The sequence below is a fragment of the Euleptes europaea genome, chromosome 13 (genome assembly GCF_029931775.1).
Source record: "Euleptes europaea isolate rEulEur1 chromosome 13, rEulEur1.hap1, whole genome shotgun sequence".
NCBI classification, from domain to species: Eukaryota; Metazoa; Chordata; class Lepidosauria; order Squamata; family Sphaerodactylidae; genus Euleptes; species Euleptes europaea.
Window position 1 is genome coordinate 19311384 of NC_079324.1, and position 27712 is coordinate 19339095.

General features: G+C 47.3%; 1 protein-coding gene and 1 non-coding gene across 2 annotated transcripts; one reads left to right on the forward strand and one right to left on the reverse strand.

Moving 5' to 3' along the window:
* The first annotated feature begins 313 nt into the window (after window positions 1-313).
* Window positions 314-27712, forward strand: FAAH2 (fatty acid amide hydrolase 2). Its single transcript, XM_056859578.1, has 11 exons — window positions 314-586; window positions 9741-9823; window positions 12714-12850; window positions 16222-16431; window positions 17809-17928; window positions 19096-19231; window positions 19572-19689; window positions 22140-22259; window positions 23919-24030; window positions 25804-25998; window positions 27537-27712. Exons 1-11 carry the CDS (start codon window positions 314-316, stop codon window positions 27710-27712), a joined length of 1680 nt encoding a protein of 559 aa, XP_056715556.1.
* Window positions 4743-4811, reverse strand: TRNAG-GCC (transfer RNA glycine (anticodon GCC)). Its single transcript has one exon. It is a non-coding gene; the product is annotated as a tRNA-Gly (tRNA).

Below are 27712 nucleotides of genomic sequence, written 5' to 3' on the forward strand. Positions count from 1 at the left end.
CTCGTGATTGTGGAAGGGCGCCGGGGCCCGCCCCCGCCCCGCCCTTTCGTACGTGGGAGGGACCCCCGCGTGCCGCCAGGGACGAAAAGGTCCGGCGCGGAAGCCGTTCCCTCCCGGGCCGCCTCGCTCCTCGGCGCCGGCCCCTTTCCCCGCGGGGGCGGGGGGGGAGGAGGAGGGGGGGGGAGGAGGAGGAGGGGGAGGAGGAGGGGGCGGGGCCCGGGCTCGGCCCGCCCGCAGCTCGCCCTTCCCGGCCAGCCCGCCAGCCGCCGGCTCCCTGCTGCTCGGCGCCTTCCCCCGGCCGGCCGCGCGGACCATGGCGCTGTCCGGCGCGGAGCGTTACGCGGCGCGGCTGCTGCGCTGGCTGTCGCGCGCCTTCCTGGTGCTGCTGGGGCTGTTGCTGCGCGCCTCCTCCCTGGCCGCCCCCGCCGCCCCTTCGCCGCCGGCCCTCGGGAGCCCCCCCGCCGCCGCCGCCGCCGCCTGCGCCCCCTCCTCGGCCTCGCGCAAGGCCCGCTGCGTCCCCGCGCCGACGCAAGAGCTGCTCCTCCTCCCCGGGGTCGAGCTGGCGCGGCGGATCCGCAGCAAAGAGGTAAGGGGCGGGGCTGGGTGAGCGGGAGGAGGGCAGCGGCGGAAGGACTCCGTCCCGCTGCAGGCAGGGACCCTATAGGAGACAGCCGCTCCTGGGGGCTTCTGGGAGATGTAGTTTAGAAGAGGGAACGGGGGTCTCCTACACGTGTGTGTCAAGTGCCGTCGAGTCGCCGCCGACTTAGGGCGACCCCTTTTGGGGTTTTCACGGCAAGAGGCTCACAGGTCTCCTGAGGTGCGGCAGAATGCCTCTCTCAGTGCCTCTGTACTGAGTAATTGTAACCATTCTTTTTTTCCTCTATGTATAATTTTTTATTGTTATTTTTATAATGATTAAAAAAGAAGAAAAAATTATAATATGCTTAAATCAAAACATAAAGAAAACATACAAAATACAAAAAAGCACTTATAAAGCCATCCTGGTTGTGTGTGTGTAAAGTGCCGTCAAGTCGCAGCTGACTTATGGCGACCTTTTTTGGGGTTTTCATGGCAAGAGACTAACAGAGGTGGTTTGCCAGTGCCTTCCTCTGCACAGCAACCCTGGTATTCCTTGGTGGTCCCCCATCCACATACTAACCCTGACCCTGCTTAGCTTCTGAGATCTGACGAGATCAGGCTAGCCTTGGCCATCCAAGTCAGGGCATATAATATAAAATTGCAAAATACAGTGCTCCATTCTTGAGCTAGGGTTGCCAACCTCTAGGTTGAACCTGGAGTTTTAGAATCACAATGTTCTCCAGACTACAGAGATCAGTTCCCATGGAGAAAATGGCAGTTTCAGAGAGGGGACTTCATATCCCTCCTGAGCTCCCTCCCCTCCCCTCCCCAGGCTCTACCCCCAAATCTCCAGGAATTTCCCAACCTGGAGTTGGCATCTTGAGTCCCTAGAGAGCAACTGCCAATCAGTGTAGAAATATTTGATAGCCATTCTCTAACTCAGTATAAGTTTGCTTCATATGTTCAGTCCTTGTCATCTTTACTGGGTGTTAGGAAAGACCGTTTACTGCCAGCATAGGCATCACTAAACTAACAACAATACTTTATTTGCTATAAGCTAGCTTCATACATTCAACCACATTCCAAGAAGAAGAGGGTTGGTTTTTATATGCTGACTTTCTCTAGCACTTAAGTAAGATTCAAACCGGCTTACGATCACCTTCCCTTCCCCACAACAGACATCCTGTGAGATAGGTGGGGCTGAGAGAGCTCTTAAGAGAACTGTGACTAGCCCAAGGTCACCCAGCTGGCTTCACGTAGGGAAACCAACCCGGTAAACCAGATTAACATCCTCCGCTCATGTGGAGGAGTGGGGAATCAAACCCGGTTGTCTTGATCAGAGTCCACCACTCCAAACCACCGCTCTTAACCTCTGCACCCCACTGGCTCTCAGCTCTACTGCCTCCTACATGGCTTCTCAGCGATCTTGATAAGACTCTTGACCGCTGTGCGCGTCATTTTCCATTTCTGGTGCATAGCGAAAAATAAGCATTCATTCATTCGATTTTTTTAGTTGCTGCTCACCCAGATGGTCTCATGGCGATGCACAACATTAAAACAGTATAAGCATATTTCTTAATTTTCAGTTCTATATCTTGCAGTGTTCACAACTGAATGTTTGTTCTCATTCCTTGTGGAAAAAACCTGCTCCTTAGAGGAGCCTTAGCAAAGGTCCTTGCCGTTTAGAAACTTCAGTTGGCTGTTCCTAACTTGTTTCATCATACTATAAACTTGTATTGATATCAGTTAATTTACTTAAACTTCAAAATCCTTCTTCCTGGTCAGCTGTTTTGATATTTATCCTACCTTATTACTTTGTTTCTTTGTACCTCTTGAAAGGCTGGAACCTCTGACTTTTCTCATGATCCTTTATGTGTAACAACTAATTCCTTACACAGAGAGTTACACTTATGAAACATTTCTGATGGGATTCACAACAAATCTGTCTCTGCCTCAACTCTTCCTGCCTTTCCTTTCTATAATTTTCCCTATAAGTATTCCCAAGTATTTCTGTGAATCCCATCAGAAGAGCCAGCGTGGCATAGTGGTTAAGAGCGGTGGACTCTAATCTGGAGAACCGGGTTTGATTCCCTGCTCCTCCACACGAGTGGCGGACTCTAATCTGGTGAACCGGGTTGGTTTCTCCATTTTTCCACATGAAGCTAGCTGGGTGACCTTGGGCTAGTCACAGTTCTCTCTGAACTCTCTCAGCCTCACTACCTCACAAGGTGTCTGTTGTGGGGAGAGGAAGGGAAGGAGACTGTAAGATGGTTTGATTCTCCTTAAAAGGTAGAGAAAGTCAGCATATAATAACCGACTCCTCTTCTTTCTTCTTCCTTTTTCTTCTTTCGTCTTCTTCGTGATTTCTTTCCCACATATCTGAAGAAGGGAGGTTTGACCCATGAAACCTCATATTGAAATAAAATGTTGCTAGTTTTTGAGGGGGCACTAACTTTTGTTTCATCTCGCCATTGCCACCATTTCATACCTCTCATGGATGGGTCATCATTTTAAAGCTGTGTTGCTAAGAGAAAGTTTATTAAAGGCTGAATTGGCATTTGTTCAAAAACCCACTTTCTTGCCTTCAGATGTGGACAAAGCCACCTGTAATACATTGAAAACTCATTATGGATGGAGTTTGCCTACAACTGGGGACGAGGGGAGGGAAGTGTGTCAACAACCTTCAGTTGGTCCTGCTCAGTCTCAAAAATAGGCGTTTGAGGAGAAAAGAGCCTCCAGGAAGCAGCGAAGAGTTATATATTCATTTATTGGACTTTTATGCTGCCTTTTATGGGACTTTTATAGGGAGGGGCCGTGGCTCAGTGGTAGAGCATCTGCTTGGCATTCAGAAGGTCCCAGGTTCGATCCCTGGCATCTCCAGTCAAAGGGGCTAGGCAAGTAGGTGATGTGAAAGACCTCAGCCTGAGACCCTGGAGAGGTGCTGCCGGTCTGAGTAGATAGTACTGACTGATGGGCCAAGGGTCTGTATACGGCAGCTTCATGTGTTCATGTGTTCACCCATTCCTGACTAGATCAGGCTCAGAGTTGCTCACAAACACTTCCAATACCATTAAAATGGTCATAATTTATTGTTAAAACTAATTACATAACTTAAAAATCCAGGCGCCCTCAACCCATCAGCAGCACACAAAAAAAAGCAATGGCAGGAACCGTACAGAGGAGAAGAATTAGTTTTTATACCCTGCTTTTCTCTACCATTAAGGAGTCTCAGAACGGCTTACAATTGCCTTCCCCTCCCCAGAACAGATACCCTGTGAGGTAGGTGGGGCCGAGAGAGTTCTGAGAGAACTGTGACTAGCCCAAGGTCACCCAGCAGGCTTCATGTGGAGGAGCGGGGAATCAAACCTGGTTCTCCAGATTACAGTCCGCTACTCTTAACCACTATGCCATGCTGGGAATAACATGGCAAGTGCCTTTGTTGCTGTTAATAATAGGGTTAGTTGTACTGTGAGAATAAAATGCATAGTGTTATCTTGCTTCTCGTATCCCTTTTGCCATATGGGAGAAACTTAAGTTATTGTGTAGGATGATAATGGGATATAATTGCAAATTGTCATTACTCTCCTGTTTTCCAACTCCTTAATGATCGAAACAACATGTTGACTTTTATATAAGACTTCAGCATGTTTGAAATACTTTGTAAAGTACTGTTTGTAGTCCCTACTACAGCCCTGTAAGGTAGGTCAGTATTATTTCCAGTATTAGGTGGCTGAGAATGAGAGCGCACCTGAAACTCCAGTTCACAGCAGAGGAAAGATTCAAAAGAAGAGCTTCCTGATGCATGGCTCTGTCTCTCAGCCACTCGCTGCATCAGGTGTATGTAGGATTGCCAGGTCCCCTCGGGCCACCGGCGAGGGATGGGGTGGGAGGGTTGCCAGATCCAGGTTAGGAAACTCCTGGAGATTTGGGGATGGAGCTTGGGGAGGACAGAGATCTCAGTGGGGCACAATGCCATAGAAGAATTCACCCTCCCAAGCATCCATTTTCTCCAGGGGAACACACATGAACACACATGAAGCTGCCTTATACTGAATCAGACCCTTGGTCCATCCAAGTCAGTATTGTCTACTCAGACCGGCAGCGGCTCTGCAGGATCTCAGGCAGGGGTCTTTCACAGCACCCCCTTGCCTAGTCCGTTTAACTGGAGATGCCAGGGATTGAACCTGGGTCCTTCTGCATGGCAAGCAGATGCTCTGCCACTGAGCCACGGCCCTTCCCCAACTGATCTCTATAGTCTGGAGATGAGCTGTAATTCCGGGGGATCCCCAGGTCCCACCTAGAGGCTGGTCTCTCTAGCTGTAGGTGAGATGCCTGGGTGATATTTTCGTGAGGACACTGCAATTGCAGCGCGCCATTTGTCTTCCTTGTTTTGCTCCCTTGCCGCAGTCCATCATTCAATTTTAAAAATTGGCAATTGCAGTTGCCTCTAACGCTGAACAAATGAAAACATCAGCCATTCAGTTCACCGTCTCCCAAGTGTCTTTGTGAATGCTTAAGGTGTGATGAAGAATAACAGTGCTATCTGGCGACTACCAGGCCTCCTTGCCAGGGTTTAGTCTGTAACTCACCTAGAGTTGCCAGCATCGGGTTGGGAAATACCTGGAGATTTTGGGGGTAAAGCATGAGGAAAGCAGGGTTTGGGGAGGGGAGGGACTTCAGTGGGGTATAATGCCATGGAGCCTACCTTCCAAAGCGGCCATTTTCTCTAGGTGAAGTGATCTCGGTCGCCTGGAAATCAGTCGTCATCCCAGGAGATCTCCAGCTACCACCTGGAGGTTGGCAACCCTAAACTCGCCCCACGCCTGATTCCGCAATTGAGACTTTGACCTGGAGTAAAGGGACTAATAAAAACTAATAAACACTTGGCTCCATTTACAAACAAATGCATGAATGCCTCTAGAACCTGTCCTGCTTATTAAACTTGTCCAGTTGCCTCCCAGATAAGAAGGCTTCACTTTGGCAAATAGGTAGGCTCAACAGCTCTGGCTCCCGCCTGGTGGAATGACCTGCCTGACAAGGCCAGGAAAGCTCCAAGGCTTCCTTCTTTCCACAGGGTGTGTAACAGAATTGTTCAAGAGGGCAATTTTATGAAAGGGATTGGGTGTAGTTTTAACATCTGGGTGGGGGGGAAATTAAGGAACTTTAAAATTGCTTTTGTTTTTAGATTGCTTTCTAATTTTGTAATCCAGATTTATCGCACTTGTCTCGTTGTACGCGCTGCTGTTTTTATCGCATGGCTCTCCATTTCTCCGTCTTGTTTTATTTCATTGTTTGTCGAACGTATGTCGCGTCATTTTGGCATTTTCTAGGCTGTTACCGCACTAGGTATTCCCAGCGATGTATCAATACACTAGCACAATAGCAAAAAAATGCTATATTTTCGTGATGGCAAATAATTCAGGGGTTAGGGTTAGGGTGCAGCAAAATAAGTTTCTTCTCCAAAAGAAATTTGGATTGCGCTCCAGCTGAAAATTTCTCACTGGGTTTTTACTTGCACGAAAGAAAAATGAGCAAAAGAGAGCTGCTTCTGCATTAGGGTTGCCAACCTCCAGGTACTAGCTGGAGATTTCCTGCTGTTACAACTGATCTTCAGCCGTCAGAGAGCAGTTCAGCTGGAGAAAATGGCCGCTTTGGCAATTGGACTCTATGGCATTGAAGTCCCTCCCCTCCCCAAACCCCGCCCTCCTCAGGCTCCGCCCCGAAAACCTGCTGTTGGTAGCAAATAGGGATTTGGCAACCCTATCCTGCATGTCCCTAGAGGAGACTGACCAGCTGTCTTGAAACAACTCAAAGTATTGAAACAACTCAAATACCAAGCAAATGGTGATATGACTGCTTCTAGGTTTTTTAAAATAATTTTTCTCTTCCAAACGGCATCTGGCAGCTAAGTTGTAGCTGGACTAGGAAGTTCAGGTTGTTTTGTGCAGGAATTCTGGAAATGATGCCTCCCCTTTTTGCTTTACATTAGCATTCCAGATGCAACTAGGAATCTTGCTGCTGACTTAGCATACAATCCTGAAGGGGGGGCGGAGGTGCTTAGGAGCCGGCATGACCTCTTGCCGGCACCCGTGTCACTTGCGCTGCTCAAAGTGGCATGGATGCTAGCGCAGGGCGACTTACGCTGGTTCCAGGTAGCGACATGGCAGCTCCAGCCCTATACGCCGGCGCTGCCTCCCTGATGGTGTTTTTCTGGCACAAGAGCTCATACCAGCGTCCGGGGGTGGGGGCGCCTTCCTGGGAGCAGGGCTGCCTAGGTACTTGCAAAGCCCTGGGAATGCACCATTTTGCAGACGTCCAGTTATGCCTGCAAAATAGGTGGCGTAGCCCCGTGTAACTCAATGAGGGAGTTTGACAGGTTTTTGCTTTTAAAAAATAATTTTTTACCTTATTTTTCTGGCCGGGAAGTCTCTTGGGAGGCAGCATGGCTGCGCCATCACTGGCCATCGTCATCTACCCTCCCCTTCAGGAACGGGCTGCCCGTGAGAATCATGTTTGCAAGTATACATATGTGGGTAACTTCTAAGCAGTCTCCAAACAGGGCAAGTGGCAACCTGCCGAACTAGCACGCTGCAGATTGTTGGTCTTCCTAGAGATGTAAAATTTCCAGAAATGTTGAAGCCGTGGAAAGCTAGAAAAAAAATACTGGGGACTACATGCAGGACTTTCTTATCAAACAAACTTATTTTACTACTTTAACAAGGTAAAATGAATCCCTTATAACTGAGCATATAACTTTAGTACATGTACCTCAATTTTTGCCACCTAAGAGGCGGATAAAAGTTGAAAATAGAAAATAATGTCTGTAATAGAGAAAAGAAAATGTATTATTTGGACAGAAATGTCTCATACAGTCACAATAATACCAGCAGCAGATTTGGATGGGATGTCAAATTTTATAACACTAGAAAAAAATGAACTCTTCAATAATGTATTGTGGATCATCTCACATAAAAAAACTTTATGTTACATATTTAAAGTGAATAACACCTTGCCTTAAAAACATGTAGCTCATTTTAAAGGAGAAAACATTTCATGTGAGGCTTTTTTCCCTCTTTCAGACCAGCTATGGGATGGATTTCAATTGGGGGGAAATTCACTTCTCAAAAACTGGCGGCGGGGTGGTGGTGGTGGGGAAGTTCAGAGGGAGGCTTTTCCCTCTTTTTCTCTGGACATTCACATCTTCAGCTAGTGTGATACGCCCCAGTTGAGTCACACCGTGATCTTAGGTGTCATCTGCACTGTTTGTTTTTTGTTTGTTTGTTTTAGGGGTGTCTTTTTAAGATGAGAAAGGTACGGATGCCATATTGAAAAGAGGGCAGAGCTCCTGTGCTTTACCTTTTGTACAGCAAAGGGAGTTTTATCAACCACAGCGCATTCATGCATTCAAAAAGCCGCACCCGCCAAAAATTCCATCTTCCACGTAGTTTACCATTTGTGGGATGAAATTCATGATAGGTGAAGTTTTTTGAATACTCACATAAGAGGTAGCGCTAAACAAAAAAAATTCCCTCTGCTATGTAGCTATTTAAGCACAGAAGGCCGGCCGGTCCTTTTCTGAGGTTATTGGACGGACAGGCATACTGTAAAAATAAAAAGCGGGTTGCAGATGCAATTCGAGGCTAGGCGCATAATCTGCAAAGGTTGAAGATCGCTGATGTGGACTTGGAACACTGGCAAATTGTTCCTTGCTGCTTGATCATTGAGGTTGTTCAGGAGGGTGATCTGATCTGTATACACATTCCTCTCGTACAGTTTTGCCTTCCTTATCTTATGGTAGATAAACTCACTTATATGCAGGCGTTAATAAGCCTCCTCCCAAAATTTCCTTCTTATGGCTAGTTTCCATAAACCTTTCAGGAAGCGGAAATGGGAGATCCTCGCGAGCATCTTCCTGCGTCTGTGGTCTGCTACAGTGGTTTTGTGTGAATGGGCATCTGGTGTAAACAGGAACGGAAGCGTGTGAAGCCGACACAGGCTTGTTCATCGAACACACCCACAGGATACTGTTGGGCTGAGACCATTTGCCTTGCAGACATTTTAACATGAACACAAGAGCTGACTTTTGAGAATAGGTTCTTGGACCAAGGGACCTTCTCAAAGCAGATGGGGGCTTAAGGAAGCCAGCGCCAAGCTACAAGAGAGCAGTGATGAGTAGCAGTGAGGGCATGAGCCCCTGGCCTCTTCCTGAAACCCATTCTTATTGGCAGCTCCCCCTTTCCTACATCTGGACTCCACTCACCTCCTTGAGGGGGTGTGTGTGTGCCCTCCCTCAAGTCACAGCTGACTTATGGCGACCCTGTAGGTTTTTCAATGCAAGAGATGTTTGGAGGTGATTTGAGAAGGGAGTGGGCATGGTCATGGAGGAGAGGAGTATTCATGGCTACTAGTACTTGTCATGATACATGCCTATTCCCTCCAGGATCAGAGGAGCATGCCTATTATATTAGTTGCTGAGGAACACAGGCAGGACAATGCTGCTGCAGTCGTCTTGTTGTGGGCTTCCTGGAGGCACCTGTTTGGCCACTGTGTGGACAGATTGCTGGACTTGATGGACCTTGGTCTGATCCAGCAGGGCCTTTCTTATGTTCTCATACCATTGCCTGCCTCTGCGTGGGCTGAGAGAGTTCCGAGAGGACTGTGACTGGCCCAAGGTCACCCAGCAGGCTTCGTGTGGAGGAATGAAAAAATTGAGCCCAGTTCTCCAGATTAGAGTCCACCACTCTTAACCACCACACCACTCTGGCTTGGTGTTGTCTACTTTCACCTATATGCTCAGAATGAAGATTTAGTCATCGCTTTCATTTTATTTATCGCATTGGCATACTGCATTTTCACCAAGGTGTTCTAGCTGGGGGGGTGTTGGGGGGGTTGCATATGGTAGGTTAGGCTGAAAAATAATGATTGGCCGAGGTTTATCCAATGAGCTTCATGGCTGAGTGGGAGCTGGCCCCTAGGTCCTCCAGGTCCAAATCCAGCACTTTTTTTTATCAGCTGCACCACACCGTCTGCCAACCTATATGATCTTTTATAGAAAGCAAAGCATTAAAATACAGAGTTGAAATGCCCCGCTCCCACTCTGAAACCTAGCCAGCCAGGGAGGGCAGAAAAAATGCATTTCATCGTTTTCTGATTCCCTGCAGGTGACGTGCATAAATGTAATTGAAACTTACATTGGGAGGATCAAAGAAGTCAACCCACTGATCAATGCCCTTGTCAAGGACAGGTGAGCCAGCAAAAAAAATAAATAATAATTTGGTTTTTTGTCTAACAGGTTTGGAATTTGGGGAGATAGGAGCAGGCATTTGCGGTGCTCTGCTTGAGGCTGTTATTTCTGACTCTGCGCTGTTTTGCTGGAGCGCTCCCATGCCTGAAAAAAATGCTCTCAAGCCCTCTGATGGTTACACTTTGTGCAGCAAAAGTAGCTAATTTGCAGGTTGCTGTAGCAAAACTTTTATCGTCGCTGTATCATTCACATAGCGCTTTTCGGTCCTTTCGCTGGCCTTGGACATTCCGTTTTCAAACTAAGAACATGAAAATTGTACTGCTGGGCCAGAAAGGAGAGCCTTTGCCGTGGGTCCCTCTAGACCGACACCCTGTCTCACACAGTGGCCAGCAAACAGGGCATAGAGGCCAAGGCCTTCCCCTGATGTTGCCTCCTGGCACTGATATCCAGAGATTTATAGCCTCAATCTGGACGTCTCCTTTAGTCACCATGGCTAGCAGCCACTGATAGACCTGTCCTTGTGATTCTGTCTAATCCCTTTTTAAAGCCTGTGGCCATCCTGTATCCTCCAGCAGTGGATCCCACATTTTAATCACCCTCTGTGTAAAGAAGTGTTTCTTTTTGTTCGTCCAGAATCTGCTGCCCATCAGCTTCATTGAATGCCCTTGAGTTAGTATTTTGAGAGTGGGATGAGTACTCTCCCCTAACAGATAATTCTCAGTGGGTAGCCGTGTTAGTCTGTTTGGAGTAGTCAAAAAGGGCAAGAGTCCAGTAGCACCTTAAAGACTAACAAAAATATTTTCTGGTAGGGTATGAGCTTTCGTGAGCCACAGCTCACTTCTCCCCTAACAGTACTCTCTCAGTCTCCCCCAACAGTTGTTCAGAAGTTTTAGGAAGCTTGCAGGCAGAGAATGAGGGGGAAAGCAATTCCCCATTTTTGTATCCAGCATGTCTTATTCCAGAGGTTCCCAAACTTTTTGAGTCATGGAGCACTTTTCAGGAGAGAAATTCGTCACAGAGCACTAATTTTCACCTAGCACCTATATACTAAACCGAATGACAGTAGTGTTTTTCTTTCCAATCTCTTCACAGAGCACTAGCGGTGCATTCCTAAGGAGAGTTACTCCAGTCTAAGCCCATTGAAATGAATGGGATTAGACTGGAGCAACTCTCCTTAAGAATGCAATGTAGGAGATGCTTGGCAGAGGGCCAAGTGCCCCTTGGAGCACAGTTTGGGAACTTCTGTCTTATTCATTTCCCCATTGTTTGTATCCAGCATGTCTTATTCAGAAGTTTTCCACCTTTCACCATGGAGGTTCCAATCAGTTCCCCCCCACCCTTATCTCGGCTCACCTCAGAAATCCCATTTACAAAGCAGCTTATTTTGTTCTAGTCTCCTCAGTTTTATCCTCACAACAGACTGAGAGTGTGTGACTGGCCCAACGTCACCCAGCAGGCTTCCATGGCAGAGTGGGGATTCAAACCTGGGTTTTCCAGATCCTAATCTGACACTTTAACCACTACACTGCTGGCTGTCAGTGTAGAATCCTGTTTAATCTAGGAGGTCATTGCATAAGGGGTACATTCCCCCCCCCCCGTTTAACACTGCCATGCTCCTTTCCTGCTAAAAACCTCTAAAGCTCTGTCTCCATGTTCCAGCCAAGAACTGGTGCAGAACCACACATCTCCTCTGACACAAAGCTGGGGACAAAAGCCTGTGTTTCAAATTCTTTTTGCCTGAGATTAGATGCTGCTTTCTTCGCCGCTCAGAGAATGAGTTTGAAGATGTGGCCAGAGGGTTTTGATTGCACCAAGGGAAAGCCCCATTGGCTCTGGCTCCCTTCTGGAGAGGTGGAGTCTGATCTGGAGAACCGGGTTCGATTCCCCACTCCTCCACATGAGCGGTGGAGGTTAATCTGGTGAACTGGATTTATTTCCCATTCCTACACACGAAGCCAGCTGGGTGACCTTGGGCTAGTCACAGGTCTCTTAGAGCTCTCTCAGCCCCATCTACCTAATAGGGTGATTGATGTGGGGAGGGGAAGGTGATTGTAAGTCTCCCTTAAGTGGTAGAGAAAGTCAGCATAAAAAAACCGACACTTCTTTCTTTTACTTGCCTTCCTGAAGCACTTCTCCCACTTCACTGCTGACTGAACCAGAAGAAGAAATTTTATTTTATTTTTATTTATTTTCAAATTTGTAGCCCGCCCTCCCCAACAAGCCAGCTTAGGGCAGTTAACATCATTTAAAACCCAACTATCACATGATAGTAACAATAAAACCAAATAATAAAATAAACTTTAAAAACCCTAATCAAAGATGGCGCACAAATCCCGTTCTGCTGTAAGAGCCACACAGGCATCTGCCCCTCCACATAGGAAGAGGTGGGGAGGATTGGGGGAGGCCAGTAAAGATGGTACTCACGGCTGTCCTCAGTCATAGGCCTGGTGGAAAAGCTCCGTCTTGCAGGCCCTGCGGAACTCCTTAAGGTCCCGCAGGGCCCTCATGTTCCTTGGTAGAGCATTCCACCAGGCCGGAGCCAAGTCCTGTAAAAGCCCTGGCTCTTGTCGAGGACAGCCGCACATTCTGTGGCAGGATGGTGGGAGAGGAGCAGGACAAGTGGCAGCGCAGTAGCGGAACGGTGGCTCAGTGGTAGAGCATCTACTTGGCATGCAGAAGGTCCCAGGATCAACCCCCGGCACCTGTTAAAAGGACCAGGTAGCAGGTGATGTGAAAGACCTCTGCCTGAACCCCTGGGGACCTTGATGGGCTGATGGGCTGATTCAGTGTAAGGGAGCTTCGTGTGTCTTCGGGGAGGCTGGTCGGAGTTCGGCTGGGGGTTGACCAGTTCTCTCTCTCTCTCTTCCTCTTATCCAACTGTTCTTCTCAGGTTCGAGGCAGCCCTGCAGGAGGCTCATCAGGTGGACAAGCTGCTTTCTGAAGGTCACGATGATGAAGAGTCACTGCGGGAAAAGTTCCCTTACCTGGGGGTTCCTATCACCATCAAAGAGGCCTTTGAGCTGCAAGGTACATTATTTTATGTAGCCTTCTTCGTGTTGACTTCCGTCTGCAGCCTTTCCTGTCTTGCTTCCATCCTCTCGCCTCACCTTACTAGTGGCTCACCTTCCTTTATTCCTGTCCAGAAGGAGGGGCCTGGCTGATAGAACTCACCTTTCTTCTCTTTGTTATTTGCATTTCCTAGATCAGTGTATCATAGTTCCGAACTTCCTGCTACATTTTCCCCCCCCTCAGGGAGCTCAAAGTGTGTGCACGATTCTCCTTTCCACGCTTATTTTCTTGTCCTGCGCCAGGTGAAGGGAGTACAAAGCTCCCTGCAACTCACAAGCCAATGAGAGTGGAGCTTCAACAACCAATAGGAGCTGAGTGTTGGGAAACAGCGGTTGAGAATGAACAATTGAGTTTTGGCAGGAGATGAGAGTTAGTTGAGGGAGTTGGCCTAACTCGGAGAGACAGATAAGCTTCTAGGAAAGTATTTTCCTTTAAGAGTGCAATCCTAAAAATGCCTTCCAGGAAGTAAGCCCCATAGAATAAAATGGAACTTCTGAGTAGATCTGCTTAGGACTGTTCCCTTAGTCGCCTTATACTTTCCAAGGAATTGAGTAGAAATCATGCTACTGAGTGACAGCGGCTGTGCTGTATAACTTATGAACCAGAGTTATTCAAGGAAGGCATTTCCTGGCATGAATAGTTTTTAAAATCCATGGTACCTGTTATAATTAGGAGCCCCGTGGCGCAGAGCGGTTAGCTGCAGTATTGCAGTCCGAGCTCTGCTCACGACCTGAGTTCGATCCCAACAGAAGTTGGTTTCAGGTAGCCGGCTCAAGGTTGACTCAGCCTTCCATCCTTCTGAGGTCGGTGAAATGAGTACCCAGCTTGCTGGGGGTAAGGTGTAGATGACTGGGGAAGGCACTGGCAAACCACCCCGTAAACAAAGTCTGCCTAGAAAACGTCAGGATGTGATGTCACCCCATGGGTCAGGAATGACCCGGTGCTTGCACAGGGGACCTTTGCCTTTTTACCTGTTATAATTATCTTGGTTCAGTTTCTTTTGTGAAGAGTAAAGCTTGATCTGGTTGTCTTTTCAAGAAAAGTCTTCCTGTCTTTCTGCCAAGATTACCTCACCCCCTCAGCCACAAATGTAGGCAGGTTCTCTATCCAAGCTGAAGGCTACCCCAGAACTATATTCCTTCTGATACCCTGTTGGATGGGGACATGGGCAGGTGACAAACTTGAGATGTAGTCTGGAGAGAGCCCACATATTAAAGGATGCACCCCAGGAACGTCACATCTCACAACAAGCCTGTGTGGTAGGTAAGGCTGAGAGTGGGCGACCGGTCCAAGATTATCTAGCAATCTTCATAGCACCACGACAATTTGAACCCAAACCTCCCAGGTCCTAGTCGCTTGACTACTACATCACAGTGGTCCCTGTGTTCCTTTCATCCTAAGCTGTTCGCACACCCCCTCGATCTCCTCTCCTATGTTCTGCATCTTGATTTTCTTCCTACCTTATTTAACCCCTGCCTTGTTTGCATAAGGATATTTGCCATACTGGGATCCCTGCTTTTGCATTTGGTTAATTTATTTTCTAGCTGTTTGCTGTTCTGATCTTTCTCTCATCTCATTGCTCAGTTTCCTTTTTGGATGCTTTGGAAGATCCCTCCTCTCAAAGCTTTACTGGCATGATCAAGTTGTTTGAATGCTGATAATCTTGGCTTTTGGTTTTTTTTTAATGGTATTTCTCAAGAGGCCCTGACCTGGATGGCCCATGCTAGCCTGATCTCATCAGATCTCAGAAGCTAAGCAGGGGTCATCCCTGGTTAGTATTTGGATGGGAGACCACCAAGGAATACCAGGGTTGATGTGCAGAGGAAGGCACTGGCAAACCACCTCTGTTAGTCTCTTGCCATAAAAAACCCAAAAGGGGTCGTCATAAGTCGGCTCCTACTTGAAGGCACTTTACACACACACATTTCTCAAGAGAGCTGTGGCCAGAGTTAGGGCATTCCATATCAATCTGACAACAATTTGGCTGTGACAGTTGCATCAGGAGGGCCAGCGTGGTGTAGTGGTTAAGAGCAGTGGTTTGGAGCGGTGGACTCTCATCTGGAGAACCGGTTTTGATTCCCCACTCCTCCACATAAGCGGTGGAGGCTAATCTGGGGAACTGGATTTGTTTCCCCACTCCTACACATGAAGCCAGCTGGGTGACCTTGGGCTAGTCACACTCTCTCAGCCCCACCTACCTCACAGGATGTCTGTTGTGGGGAGGGGGAGGGAAGGTGATTGTAAGCCAGTTTGAGACTCCCTTAAGTGGTAGAGAGAGTCAGCATATAAAAACCAACTCTTCTTCTTCATCATCATATTAATTGATTTTTTAAAACTATTTTATTTTATTATACTTATTGTTCATACACCAGTGAACAAAACACAGAGAGAATATTCCATGCATCAATTATAATAAATCCAATTCGATTTTTTAAAAAGACAGAAAAGAGAAAAAGAACCCATATTCTTACAATCTGTTACATTTACTGCTCCTAATAATATACTTATAAATTTGTGCCTATTGATGTCAAATTTATTTTCCCAATAATCTTTTGCTCAGATATATCTTAAGATATTTTTCTTTTTCCTGCTCCTTTGGTTTATTTCTATTCCAATACACAATAAACAGAAATCATTTCCCCACAAACATCTCCTGGACCTTCCTTTTCCTCTTCATTGAAATTTTTTGAGTCATTAACTATACTGAAATGAATATAATCATTATCTATAATCTAGAACCAAACTAAAAAAAAAAATCCAGTATTGTGGGAGGCCAGGCCACACAGCCCTCCAAAAACCTGTTCATGATCACATTTCCCAGTAAGTATATTATCATTCTGCTTGTTTTAGAATGAACGGTACTTGGTGTAGTGTGGTAGTGGTTAAGTGCGGTGGTTTGGAGCGGTGGACTCTAATCTGAAGAACTGGGTTTGATTCTCCACTCCTCCACATGAGTGGCACACGCTAATCTGGTGAAACCGGTTGATTTCCCCACTCCTACACATGAAGCCAGCTGGGTGACCTTGAGCTAGTCACAGCTCTCTTAGAGCTCTCTCAGCCTAACCTACCTCACAGGGTGTCTGTTGTGGGGAGGGGAGGGTGATTGTAAACCGGTTTGATTCTTCCTTAAGTGGTAGAGAACATTGGCATATAAAAACCAACTCCTCTTCCTCTTCTGTTTTTGAAGCTCAGCATCTCTGTTACCTTTTTGGAGACAGAGCCTTCTGTGGGCTTTGGACTTATAGTCTTCTTTATCCATGGGGTATCAGCCGGTGCATAATCTTGGCAGCTCTGCCTCATTTTACTTGTTGCTTCTCTTGTCATGGTAGGGATGCCCAACACCTCTGGCCTGGTTAACCGCCGCCACATCATCTCTACAATGGATGCTACTGTTGTGTCACGGTTAAAGCAAGCTGGCGCCATCCCGCTGGGTGTGACCAACTGCAGTGAACTGTGCATGTGGTATGAGTCAAGCAACCTCATCTATGGCCGATCCAAAAACCCGTATGACCTGGAACGCATAGTGGGAGGCAGTTCAGGTGAGTGGGGCGGCCCTCTTCGGAAGCAGACCAGAAGGTTTTTGTGTACAAGAAAAGTTCTTAAAGGACTCAAGTGTGAAATGCTGCCTGTCTATCTAGTATATGTAGCTTGTAAGGACACAAGAAAAGCCCTTATGGATCAGACCAAGGCCCATCAAGTCTAGCAATCTGTTCACACAGTGGCCAACTAGGTGCCTCTAGGAAGCCCACAAACAAGACAACTGCAGCAGCATTGTCCTGCCTGTGTTCCACAGCACTTAATATAGTAGGCATGCTCCTCTGATCTGGGAGAGAATAGGTATGCATCATGGCTAGTAGCCATTTTGACTGGTAGCCATGTATAGCCCTCTCCTCCATGAACATGTCAACTCCCCTCTTAAAGCCTTGTCTCTAACATTGGCCTCCCTACCAGAGCCCTGGAGAATAGGAAATGTAATGTCGGTTTTTAAAAAGGGCTCCAGAAGATATCCATCAAATTACAGGCCAGTTTGCCTTATGTCTGTTCTGGATAAGTTAGTAGAAACTTACCAAAGCTAGAAATGTTAAGCATGTGGAGGAACAAAGCCAGCTAAGGGGAAATTGTAGGAGAAAGGCTTTAAGAGGGGAGTAGACTAGAGATAAGAGTTACGCTCATTTTGATGCTCGGAGGACATGTTCTCCACGTGCCCTGGGCCTGTTATCTAAGGGTAATCTTCCTTCCTGTCTGGATTCTCTGGTTAGTCCAAAGTTATGTTGAATCTTTATGCATTCAAGATTTAATTTCAATAGTTTTTCTGGGCCGTATGCTAAGGATCCCTTTTCCAGACCGGCTGTGTCCCTGCCCTCTTCAGTCAGTGGACTCCTTGGTACATATCCTTTTGCATTGTCCTTACGTGTACCAACTTAGTCTAAAATGGATTATACCATGTTTTAACAAATGGTCCGCATTTTCTCGTGAAATTTTGGAGCAAAAGGTTCTGTTCCTCTTGGGGGACTCTGACCCTCAGTGTGCTTATTTTGTTGCTTGTTTTTTGGAGGCTGCAGAGAAGAGATGAAGGGAGGTGTTTTTAGAGATGGGTCTTATTTAAGTTTTATGGTTTTATTGTTCAAGACCTCGGTCTAAGAGCAGGGGGAAAGAAAGAAAAGACCCCCCCCCCCGTTTTATTCCTGGATCCACAAACCCTCAGGAACAGCATGGGATCAAAGTAGGGGTGCAGTGTGATTAAAATAAAGGTACGCGGTGGTGACGTGATCCTTGGAGATGATGTGGGCTCACTTAGCCTGCATGTGCGCGAGAGAGCTGATAGAGCAGATTCTGTGCATATTGGTTGCTCCGTTTTTTTTTTTTTTTTTTTTGTCTTCTGCTGCTTTGTTAATCTGGGCATTGGATCCTTGCAGGGGGAGAGGGCTGCATCCTGGCAGCTGCCGGCTCGGTGATTGGTGTAGGCTCAGATATCGGAGGCAGCATCCGGATGCCTGCCTTCTTCAACGGCATCTTTGGACACAAGCCCAGCACAGGTACCCGATGGCCAATTCTCAGTGAGCGTTATTTTCAGGGAAAGGGAAGTCCGTCCCTATGCTCTTACCTTAGGCAGTGAGACCCAGTTTGTTTTTTGTTCAAGAGCTTGATCTTTTTATTTTAAGTTTGTTTGTTGGACCCTTATTGGGCCCTTTCTCCAAGGAAGTCGGGGTAGAGTTGCATGGCTACACTTGCTTCTGGTCTCGCAGGGTTGTTCGGTTGCGGGGTGTGGCTGGCCCAAGATCACCCAGCATGCATCCCACCTGAACAAGGATCTGAATGCAGAATTCCCTGCTCTGAATTCAGAACTAGCGCTCTAATCACTATACTGCACAGGGTCTGAGAATTTACCTAGATCTCAAGGCACTAGTCTTTGGGGTTCTCTGATACCCACAGCTCATTCCTGAGCCTTGCAGCGGCCGGAGATGGCGTGGTTGAGGCGCCGCCATGGCGCCTCCAAAGAGGTTTCCTGGCCGCTGTAAAGCTGGAAAAGGGCTTTTAAAAATCAAAAAAGCGAAAATGGGGAAAACAGTCCAATTGAAAACAGCAATGCTGTGCCAACAAAAAACTGGCGCAGCACCACTGTTGCAGAGGGGGGCATTCCTGGCCTACTGGCAGCTCTGGCCCCCCACCCGGAACACCCCGAGAACACCTCCCAGGACGCTGGTGTGAGGACTTGCAGGAGCCCGAGCCAGCGTCCTAGTGCCGTGCTGCTGCAGCAGTCCTGGGGGGCCGATGCAAGTGGCCCTACGCTGGCGTCTGTGCCAGTTTGCCCGGCGCAAGTGGCACAGACGCTGGCGTAGGGGTCTGGGCACCTCCTAAGCCCCTTCGGCCCCCAGGCTCAGGAATGAGCTGTCAATCTCACAGTTCAGAAGAGCCTAGAAGTTTTCACAGAGGAGTTACCCTGTCCTCTAAGTAACACTTTTGTAGTGGTGGCGTTTTTTGTAATTATGTCCCGTAGAACCAAGCTAAGCTTGCAGTTGTATCCAAAGAAGTCCTGAAATACAGCGCTAAACTTTTTTTTCTGATAGCATGTGAATCCTGCCTAGTTATTCTCTTTCCCTCGAGAATAACGCGCCGACTCCTTGCCAGAGAACGCCAGTCAGACGGTGTTCAAAAAGTTATGCTTTGTTGCAGAAAGTTAATCTCTGTTCCTCTGCGTCTAGGTGTCGTTCCCAATGAAGGCCAGTTCCCCAGCGCTGTGGGTATACGGAAAAAATTTCTGTGCACGGGCCCCATGTGCCGTTACACAGAAGACCTGGAGCCCATGTTGAGGATCATGGCTGGATCAGGTGTTGCAAAGTAGGTGATCCTCATCTCGGTTCCCTGCGTAGAGCAATCCCACTATCACTTCCAGGATGTGCAGAATTTATTTTGGTACCTGGTGTTGATATTGTTGGTGCTTTTTTGGGTCCCTTATTGTAAGGAGCCTCCAGGTTAGGGCACACCTCCCATTGGTGTGGGGCCTTCTGTTAGGGCGTTCCACTAAAAGCAGGTGAAGGGTAGCTAGAGGTCCACTGGCAAAGTGCTCATGGCCACAGCCCCTCGTGGAAATATGAGCCGATGCCCCTTTAAGGGAAGTCGATGCAGAAGCCTCCTCCCCGCTGATCTGTTGTTTTCTTTTCTTTTTGTTCCTGTTCAGGTTGAAGTTGGATGAAAAGGTCTCCCTGCAGAAACTGAAATTCTACTTTATGGAGCACGACGGGGGTTCCCTTTTCGTTTCCCCAGTGGACAAAGAAATGCTTCAGGCTCTTCGAAAGGTAAGAGGGAGGCCGTACAGGGTTATTCAGCTGTTTGTGAGTTCAGCGGTGACTCACCGAGCGATAAGCCACATATAAGATAATCTCCTTGCGTGTACGAGACAGCCCTCTGCTGTCTGCAGCCCAAGGCTTCTGAGGCAAGAGACTGGCTGCTTGCCTCTGTCTCCAGTGGAGTTGTGTTAGGATTATTTTGCTCTCTCCTTTCCGACACGGGGAGGGGCCGTGGCTCAGTGGTAGAGCATCTGCTTTGCATGCAGAAGGTCCCAGATACAATCCCCGGCATCTTCAATTAAAGGGACTAGGCAAGTAGGTGATGTGAAAGACCTCTGCCTGAGACCCTGGAGAGCCGCTGTCCGTCTGAGTAGACAATACTGACTTCGATGGACCAAGGGGGACCTGGTTCAGTATAAGGCAGCTTCATGTGTTCATGTGACATATTGGGAAGGAGGAGCTCCAAACACATTTTACAGCCTTGTTTTCCTTTGTGGGTGATAGCACCAGAGGCTTCTTGGTTTTTTTTTAAATACTTCATTTACAAATGTACAGAAACTGGTCAGGTGTTGCAGGGATGCAGTACTAAGCAGATAGACAATGTCAGGACCCTTTGTTGAATAGGTCCAGGCTCATCAACCCTGATCAAATGTGAATGCAGTAAAAAAAACTCAACTATTGACTTTCAGTAGTCTCCAGCTAGAACAGGTTGAAATTTCAGATTGGTTCAACTCTTAAGAAGCTTAGTACAAAAGATTTCTTGTCAAAGAAGAAGAGTTGGTTTTTATAACCCACTTTTTTCTACTGTAAAGGAGTCTCAAAGTGGTTTACTAGCTGTCTTACTGTCTTATCTATCTAGTACTGCTCATACAGCTATAGTCTTGTGCAGAAACTAAAGTAATAAAAAACCCTTACTTAGTGTTATTCTTTTGGTATTTATTTATTGCCTCTATACATTTTGCCACAGATTGAGTAACAGAATCATTTGTATCTGATAGTAGCCATGTCACCTGCACTTACAATCACCTTCCCTTCCTCTCCCTACAACAGACACCTTGTGAGGTAGGTTGGGCTGAGAGAGTTCAGAGAGAACTGTGACTAGCCCAAGGCCACCCAGCAGGCTTCATGTGGAGGAGTGGGGAAGCAAACCCGGTTTTCCAGATTAGAGTCCGCTTCCACTAACCATTAATTACCCGCTAATCAGCTGCCAATGATCCTACCAGGAGGCAAGACACACCCAGCAAGCTTACACTCCTACCAGGGAAGTACGCTGGGTAACCAGTCACCCACTCTCAGCCAAACCTAACTCACAGAATTGCTGAGAGAATAAAATGGAGGTTTTGGACAAAAATGGTAGACTGGGAGGCAAATCGATCTGCCTTTTGATAGGGCACATACTGCCAGAAAGAGAGGTTTAGGGTTCTTTTTTGTAGTTCCCATTCATCACAGTAGGACTTGCCCAAAATATTGCCTCATGGGAGTCCCTGAGAGAGGTTGCCGTTTTGATTTTTTTCGGGCTCAGCTGCCAGCATGACTTGGATTAGTCCTGAATAATGGACAGTTGTTGGCCACCAACTGGCAGGTTCCATCAGACTGAAGGGAAGTCAGTTTCCCCATTTTGTATGAGTTTCCCCACTTTGTACTAAGAGAAATTCCAAAAGATTTCATCACTAATTCCTCCTGATCCTCGGAGCAGAGGATTCCTCGAGGCAGTGTATGAATTCACTCAACACACCTTTCAGGGAAAATGCATCTTTTTAAACTAGAGATGTAGTAGACGTAGAGAAGAGAACACCTTTCAACATGCACAGGATATCTTTCCATAGCTGCTGAGAAGCCGCAACCTCTCTGTATGCTTCTGAGAGCTGGAAGATGTGCCTTCGGGGCAGAAAGCTTGCCTTAGCTTGTGTTGGGCCCTAGTCCTTTTCATTTCTGAAATTAAGCCTTGTTGAGCTGTAGGAAACACTGTTCCTTGCCTGCTGTCTGTCTAGAATCTTGAAAATCTTCCTCTCTGACAAAAAGTGTTATCTGCTTAAAGAGCGCCTTTGTCCTACAGCCTCCTTTCCCCTGCCTTAATCCAGTGTGCCAGTGTGGTGTAGTGGTTAAGAGCGGTGGTTTGGAGCGATGGAGTCTGATCTGGAAAACCAGGTTTGATTCCCCACTCCTACACATGAGCAGCGGAGGCTAATCTGGTGAACTGGATTTGTTTCCCCACTCCTACTCACGAAGCCAGCTGGGTGGCTTTGGGCTAGTCACCGTTCTCTTTGAGCTCTCTCAGCCCCATCTACCTCTGTTGTAGGGAGGGGAAGGGAAGGTGATTGTAAGCTGGTTTGAGTCTCCCTTAAGTGGTAGAGAAAGCCGGCATATAAAAACCAACTCTTTTTCTTCTTAATCACTGTTACCACAGAAGGGCAGGTAGTAATCTCACACCTCTTCTCCCCCCCCCTCCTTGTTTTCAGGTGGTAGAAAACCTGGAGACTAAGCTGGGAGCTGAAGTTCAACACGTGTCCATCAGCAAAATGAAGTATGCGCTCCAGATCTGGTCGGTCATGATGTCTGGCAATTTCAGCGACGGACAGGTGAATAACAGGCATACCTTGTGTGGCAGAGAGGCGCTGGCCCGGTGCTGTTGGGGACAAGAAACACTGGAGTCAGTGGGTTTTTTCACACTTTCAGAGAGCCGTTCCCAGATCACCAGCTTACTAGGGTGCCGCCAGTTCACAGGGAGCCTCGGTCAGGTCACTGGAACCTCACTGTCATCCCACATGGACTGAGAGTGCCCCATAGACCTAAATGCGCACTGCAGGAGGAGGTCAGTTGTGATGGGCAACCTGTCTTTCAAGGACACTTGTCCCCCATTGTTGTTATTATTTATTAGACTTCTACCCCACCTGTTCCCAACCACAGCTGGACTCAAGGTGGCTTAACAGCCAATACAATACAATTTAAATAGATACATTAATCAGCATAAAATCAGACTTTGAAATCATTTCCAGTGATAACATTAAAAAATTCCAAGTGGCGCCCCTTCTAGTAACGGGAGAACAACAAAAGGACAAGTACATAAGAACAGAAGAAAAGCCATGCTGAATTAGACCAAGGTCCATCAAGTCCACCAGTCTGTTCACACAGTGGCCAACCAGGTGCCTCTAGGAAGCCCACAGACAAGACGATTGCAGCAGCACTGTCCTGCCTGTGTTTCACAGCACCTAGTATAATAGGCATGCTCCTCTGATCCTGGAGAGAATAGGTATGCATCATGACTAGAATCCATTTTTATTAGTAGTCTCCATGAATAGCCCTCTCCTCCATGAACATGTCCACTCCCCTCTTAAAGCCTTCCAAGTTGACTGCTGTTTTCAGGATCATCCACATGATGTCATCCTCTATTTCATGGGGTTTTGTGTGCCCCCCCCACTTTGCTGCTATCTTTCCCACACCTGGTTTGAGGCAATCTTTTTGGAAAAATCAGGGTCCAAGTGACTTCGTAGGTGACAATTATGTGACATTCAGGAAGGTGCACATTTTTTTCAGGTCATGCCCATTGGCACCATTTTTTTTTTTACCAAAATACCCATGGTAACCATTTCCCACCCCCTTTTCTGGAGTGCTTTCCAGAGGGTAATAGGTATATTGCTAGATTGTAATAAAGTTATAATTACCTACTGCAATGATATAGTAGTTCCCATCTTTTTTAAAAAAAGGCCCCAGCCTTTCTGGTTGCAGAGTTATAATGGGAAAGATCCTGGCTGCAGATTACAGCACTGCAACCAAAAGGGCTAAAGACTTAGTATTTTTTTGGAGGGGGGAATAAAGCTAGGAAAAGTTCTCTGGTGGCAGCATAGATAATGCCAGCCACAGAGGACCGAAGCAAGGAAATTGCAGGGGAAACTTTCCTTGGGATGCTCTGTTGCCACTGTGAATCGGACTGCATTAGCAGCAACTCTTAGAGCTGCGCAGAGAATCATCTCCATGGGGAAGCAGTGTTGGTCAGATTCCAAGGAATCCAAAGGTTACCTGCAACACAATTAGCAAACCACTGGTTTAGGCTTTTCATTGTCTGATTCTGCAGCTCGTCCCTCGCCATCGGAAGTTTGTCATTGTGTTCAGTAAAGTGAGAGAGACCGCAGTCTTTCTCTGCCAAATCATCTTACAGAAAGTACTGGTGATGAGGACGCAAGCAGAAAGTGTTTCAGGATCCTCCCTCCCTCCCACTTCTTAATGTACGTTACTTTCAGAAAATTCCAAACTTCACGGACCTGCTTGGAGACCACGGGAAGCCGGTGTGGCCGTCGTGGGAGCTCTTGAAATGGACAGTGGGGAGGTCTTCGCACACCCTTCCAGCCATTGGTAATGTCGCATTTCAAAGAGGCCGTTTGATGGTTGCATTTTTTTCCACTGCTTTCAACTACCATCCATGATACGGATGTTCATTCTGTCCTTATCTATCTAATTTTAGATTGGGATTATATCCTGTAGTAATATTTATGACCCAAAGGTGGCGCCATATCCTTCGAGGTAGGACTGTAATACTGGCAGTCTAGGCTCCCTGTGGTAGGGAATTTGCAGAAGGGAATTTATGTCTGCCTTCAGGTGCCACACAGCATGCTCAGTCTAGTGAAGACAAGACTGGGCACAAACAAAACTTGCTGCTCCACTCATCGTGTGTCCCCCCCCAATGGTATTCTATCTCTAGAGATTTATACCCTGCTTTTCTCCCAAAGGAGGACCCAAAGTAGGGTTGCCAAGTCCCTCTTCACCACCGGCTGGAGGTTTTGGGGGCGGAGCCGGAGGAGGGTGGAGTTTGGGGAGGGGAGGGACCTCAATGCCATAGAGTCCAACTGCCAAAGTGGCCATTTTCTCCAGGTGAACTGATCTCTATCGGCTGGAGATCAGTTGTAATAGCAAGAGATCTCCAGCTACTACCTGGAGGTTACAAACTTATAATCACAGCAGCATAAGACAACAAAACACATCAATCATACTATGCAAAGAGTGCTATATTCTATGTGCAGTAGTCAAATACAGTGAATAAATATATACAGTGATGTTAGCTAAACAAATAGAACTATATACAGAAGTTAAACGTTCTTTTTTAGAACCAGTGTCTTTGGAGTCATTGTCAATTACTTATGGACAATGACTCCAAAGCCACTGCTTCTAAAAAAGAACGTTTAACTTCTGTATATAGTTCTATTTGTTTAGCTAACATCACTGTATATATTTATTCACTGTAGTTGACTACTGCACATAGAATATAGCACTCTTTGCATAGTATGATTGATGTGTTTTGTTGTCTTATGCTGCCGTGTTTATAAGTTTGTAACTAACATTACAGCAGGCTGATTACTTATTTGCCACTACCTGGAGGTTGGCAACCCTAACCCAAAGCAGCTTTCAGCATAATTCACCCCTCCTCCATTCTATTCTCACAACCACCGCCCTATGCTGTAGGTTGGGCTGAGAGGGAGTCACCTAGCCCAAAATCACCCTGAGAGCTTCCGTTGCAGAGAGGGGATTTGAACCTGGGTCTCCCAGATCCTACTTCAGCCAGGACACCACATGGGAGTCCTGCTTGTAGTGATGAAAGCAGCAACCCCAAGAGCAAAGCAGCTAGGGAGGCAGACTTTTCTGACCTCCCCTCCCGCCCATTCACAACTAGATCAGATCAAGTGTTTCTGTTCCTCCTACTAACAGTGAATACACGAATACATAAAGCTGCCTTACAATGAAACAGATATTTGGTTCATCAAAGTCAGCCCTGTCTAATCAGACTGGCAGCGGCTTTCTAGGGTCTTTCACATCACTAAGTGCCAGATCCTTTAACTGGAGATGCCAGGGATTGAACCTGGGACCTTCCGCATGCCAAGCAGATGCTCTGCCGCTGAGCCACAGCCCTTCCCCAACAGTGGGACCTTACTGAAGTGCCTTGTTATCACACGAGGCCTCCGCCATTAACAGCAAGGGATCTGGATCCAGGCCATTACTTTCAAACTGTCGTGTATTCCTCCTGGGATCTAGTAGAACCCTTTTAAGCAGGCCACAGCATGCTTTGTCTTTGAACTATTTGTCCATTTGTCCCCCTTTTTAACCAGCCTGTGCCTTTGAATTCCTTCTCTTTAGCACTAGGGCTAACTGAAAAGTTTGTGAACTACAGCCCCAAGGTGAACACCAAGCTGGAAGGCATGGCCCGCAGCCTGCAGGCAGAGATGGTGGATTTGCTCAAGGACGACGGTATCTTCCTGTACCCTTCGCACCCCATAGTGGCTCCCAGGCATCATGAGCCCCTGGGGATGCCCTTCAATTTTGCCTACACAGGTAAGGGATTGTGCGGTGCTAGCAGTGTCCATCGACCCCTTGAACGGTGTCCTCGGCGTCTTTAAACAGAGCGCTGCAAATTAAATCCTTTTAATCTTCACTGAGATTTTCCTGAGGTCTTTTCTGGAAGGCTGAGATTTATACCCTGAGGGCTGGCTGATGCTTATGTGAATCTGGCAGTTCCCTGCGTATAGCGGGGCGTCACCCTTCACAGCTCTCTCCTCCTCCTCTCCCCAAGCCTTGCAGATTTGGCTTACGTACTTTCATCTGTATGGATAAGCCAGCTCAGTCACACAACACTGGGATCTCAAGCAAGGATGATGCATCTTTACACTGGGGCCGTCATGGTCCTGTAACCCTAGTCCGAAGCTTCATTTATGCCCCAGCATTCTGTGAATACTTGGGTCGTGGTTAGAGTGTTGGACTAGGATCGGAGAGACCCAGGTTCGAGTCTGTACGCTGCTGTGGCAACTTGCCCGGGCGACCTCGGGCTAGTCACACACTCTCAGCCAAGCCTACCTCACAGGGTCGTTTCGAGGATGAAATGGAGGGGAGGAGAATGCTGTAAACTTCTTGGGGTTCCAGTTGGGGAGAAAAGCAGAGTGTAAATGAAGGAAATAAATATCTTTCTGCCAGCCCATCAGAAATGCACTTACCGACTAAAATCCGGGACTTAATAGAGAGCTGGCATTACTGTCTCATTGTGTGTTAAGTGCCGTCAAGTCACTTCCGACTCATGACGACCCTATGAATGAAAGTCCTCCAAAATGTCCTATCTTTGACAGCCTTGCTCAGATCTTGCAAATTGAAGGCTGTGGCTTCCTTTGTCTCATTACTGTCTCATTACCAGTGCTGATTTCTCCACGCCTACTACCCCTCTGCATAACACACCTAATCCAATCACGCCTGCTAATGTCATTTCCTTGCTTGTGACATTTACATTGCCATTATGTGTCTAATTTACTGGTCTCTACTTAAGGATGGATGGAATCACATTCTAGCTGTATTTGAAGAAGTGAGCTGTGGCTCATAAAAGCTCATAACCCCACCAGAAATTTTGTTAGTCTTTAAGGTGCTACGGGACTCCAGCATGGTGTAGTGGTTAACAGCAGTGGTTTGGAGAGGTGGACTCTAATCTGGAGAACCAGGTTCAATTCCCCACTCCTCCATATGAGTGGTGGAGGCTAATCTGGTGAACTGGATTTGTTTCCCCACTCCTACACATGAAGCCAGCTGGGTGACCTTGGGCTTGTCACACTCTCTCAGCCCCAGCTACCTCACAGGGTGTCTGTTGTGGGGAGGGGAAGGGAAGGTGATTGTAAGCCGCTTGAGTCTCCCTTAAGTGGTCGGCGAATACAAACCAACTCTTCTTCTTCTTTTACTACTAAAATAATGTCTTAATAAATTCCAGAATTTCAGAGGCTGTTTCTTAGGCGACAGAGGAGTGAAACATGATGGGTTATTTTTTGTGTTAGAGGTGTATCCTGAGTCTGCTTCTCAGCTCTCTCTCTCTCTCTCTTCCCTCTCTCTCTCTTTAGCCATCTTCAACATCCTTGGCTTACCGGTGACCCAGTGCCCTCTGGGCTTGAGCAGAGAAGGCCTTCCCCTGGGCATCCAAGTGGTGGCTGGCGCAAACAACGACCACTTGTCCCTGGCCATGGCGCGGTACTTGGAGAAGGAGTTTGGTGGCTGGGTTTGTCCTGGCAGATGTTAA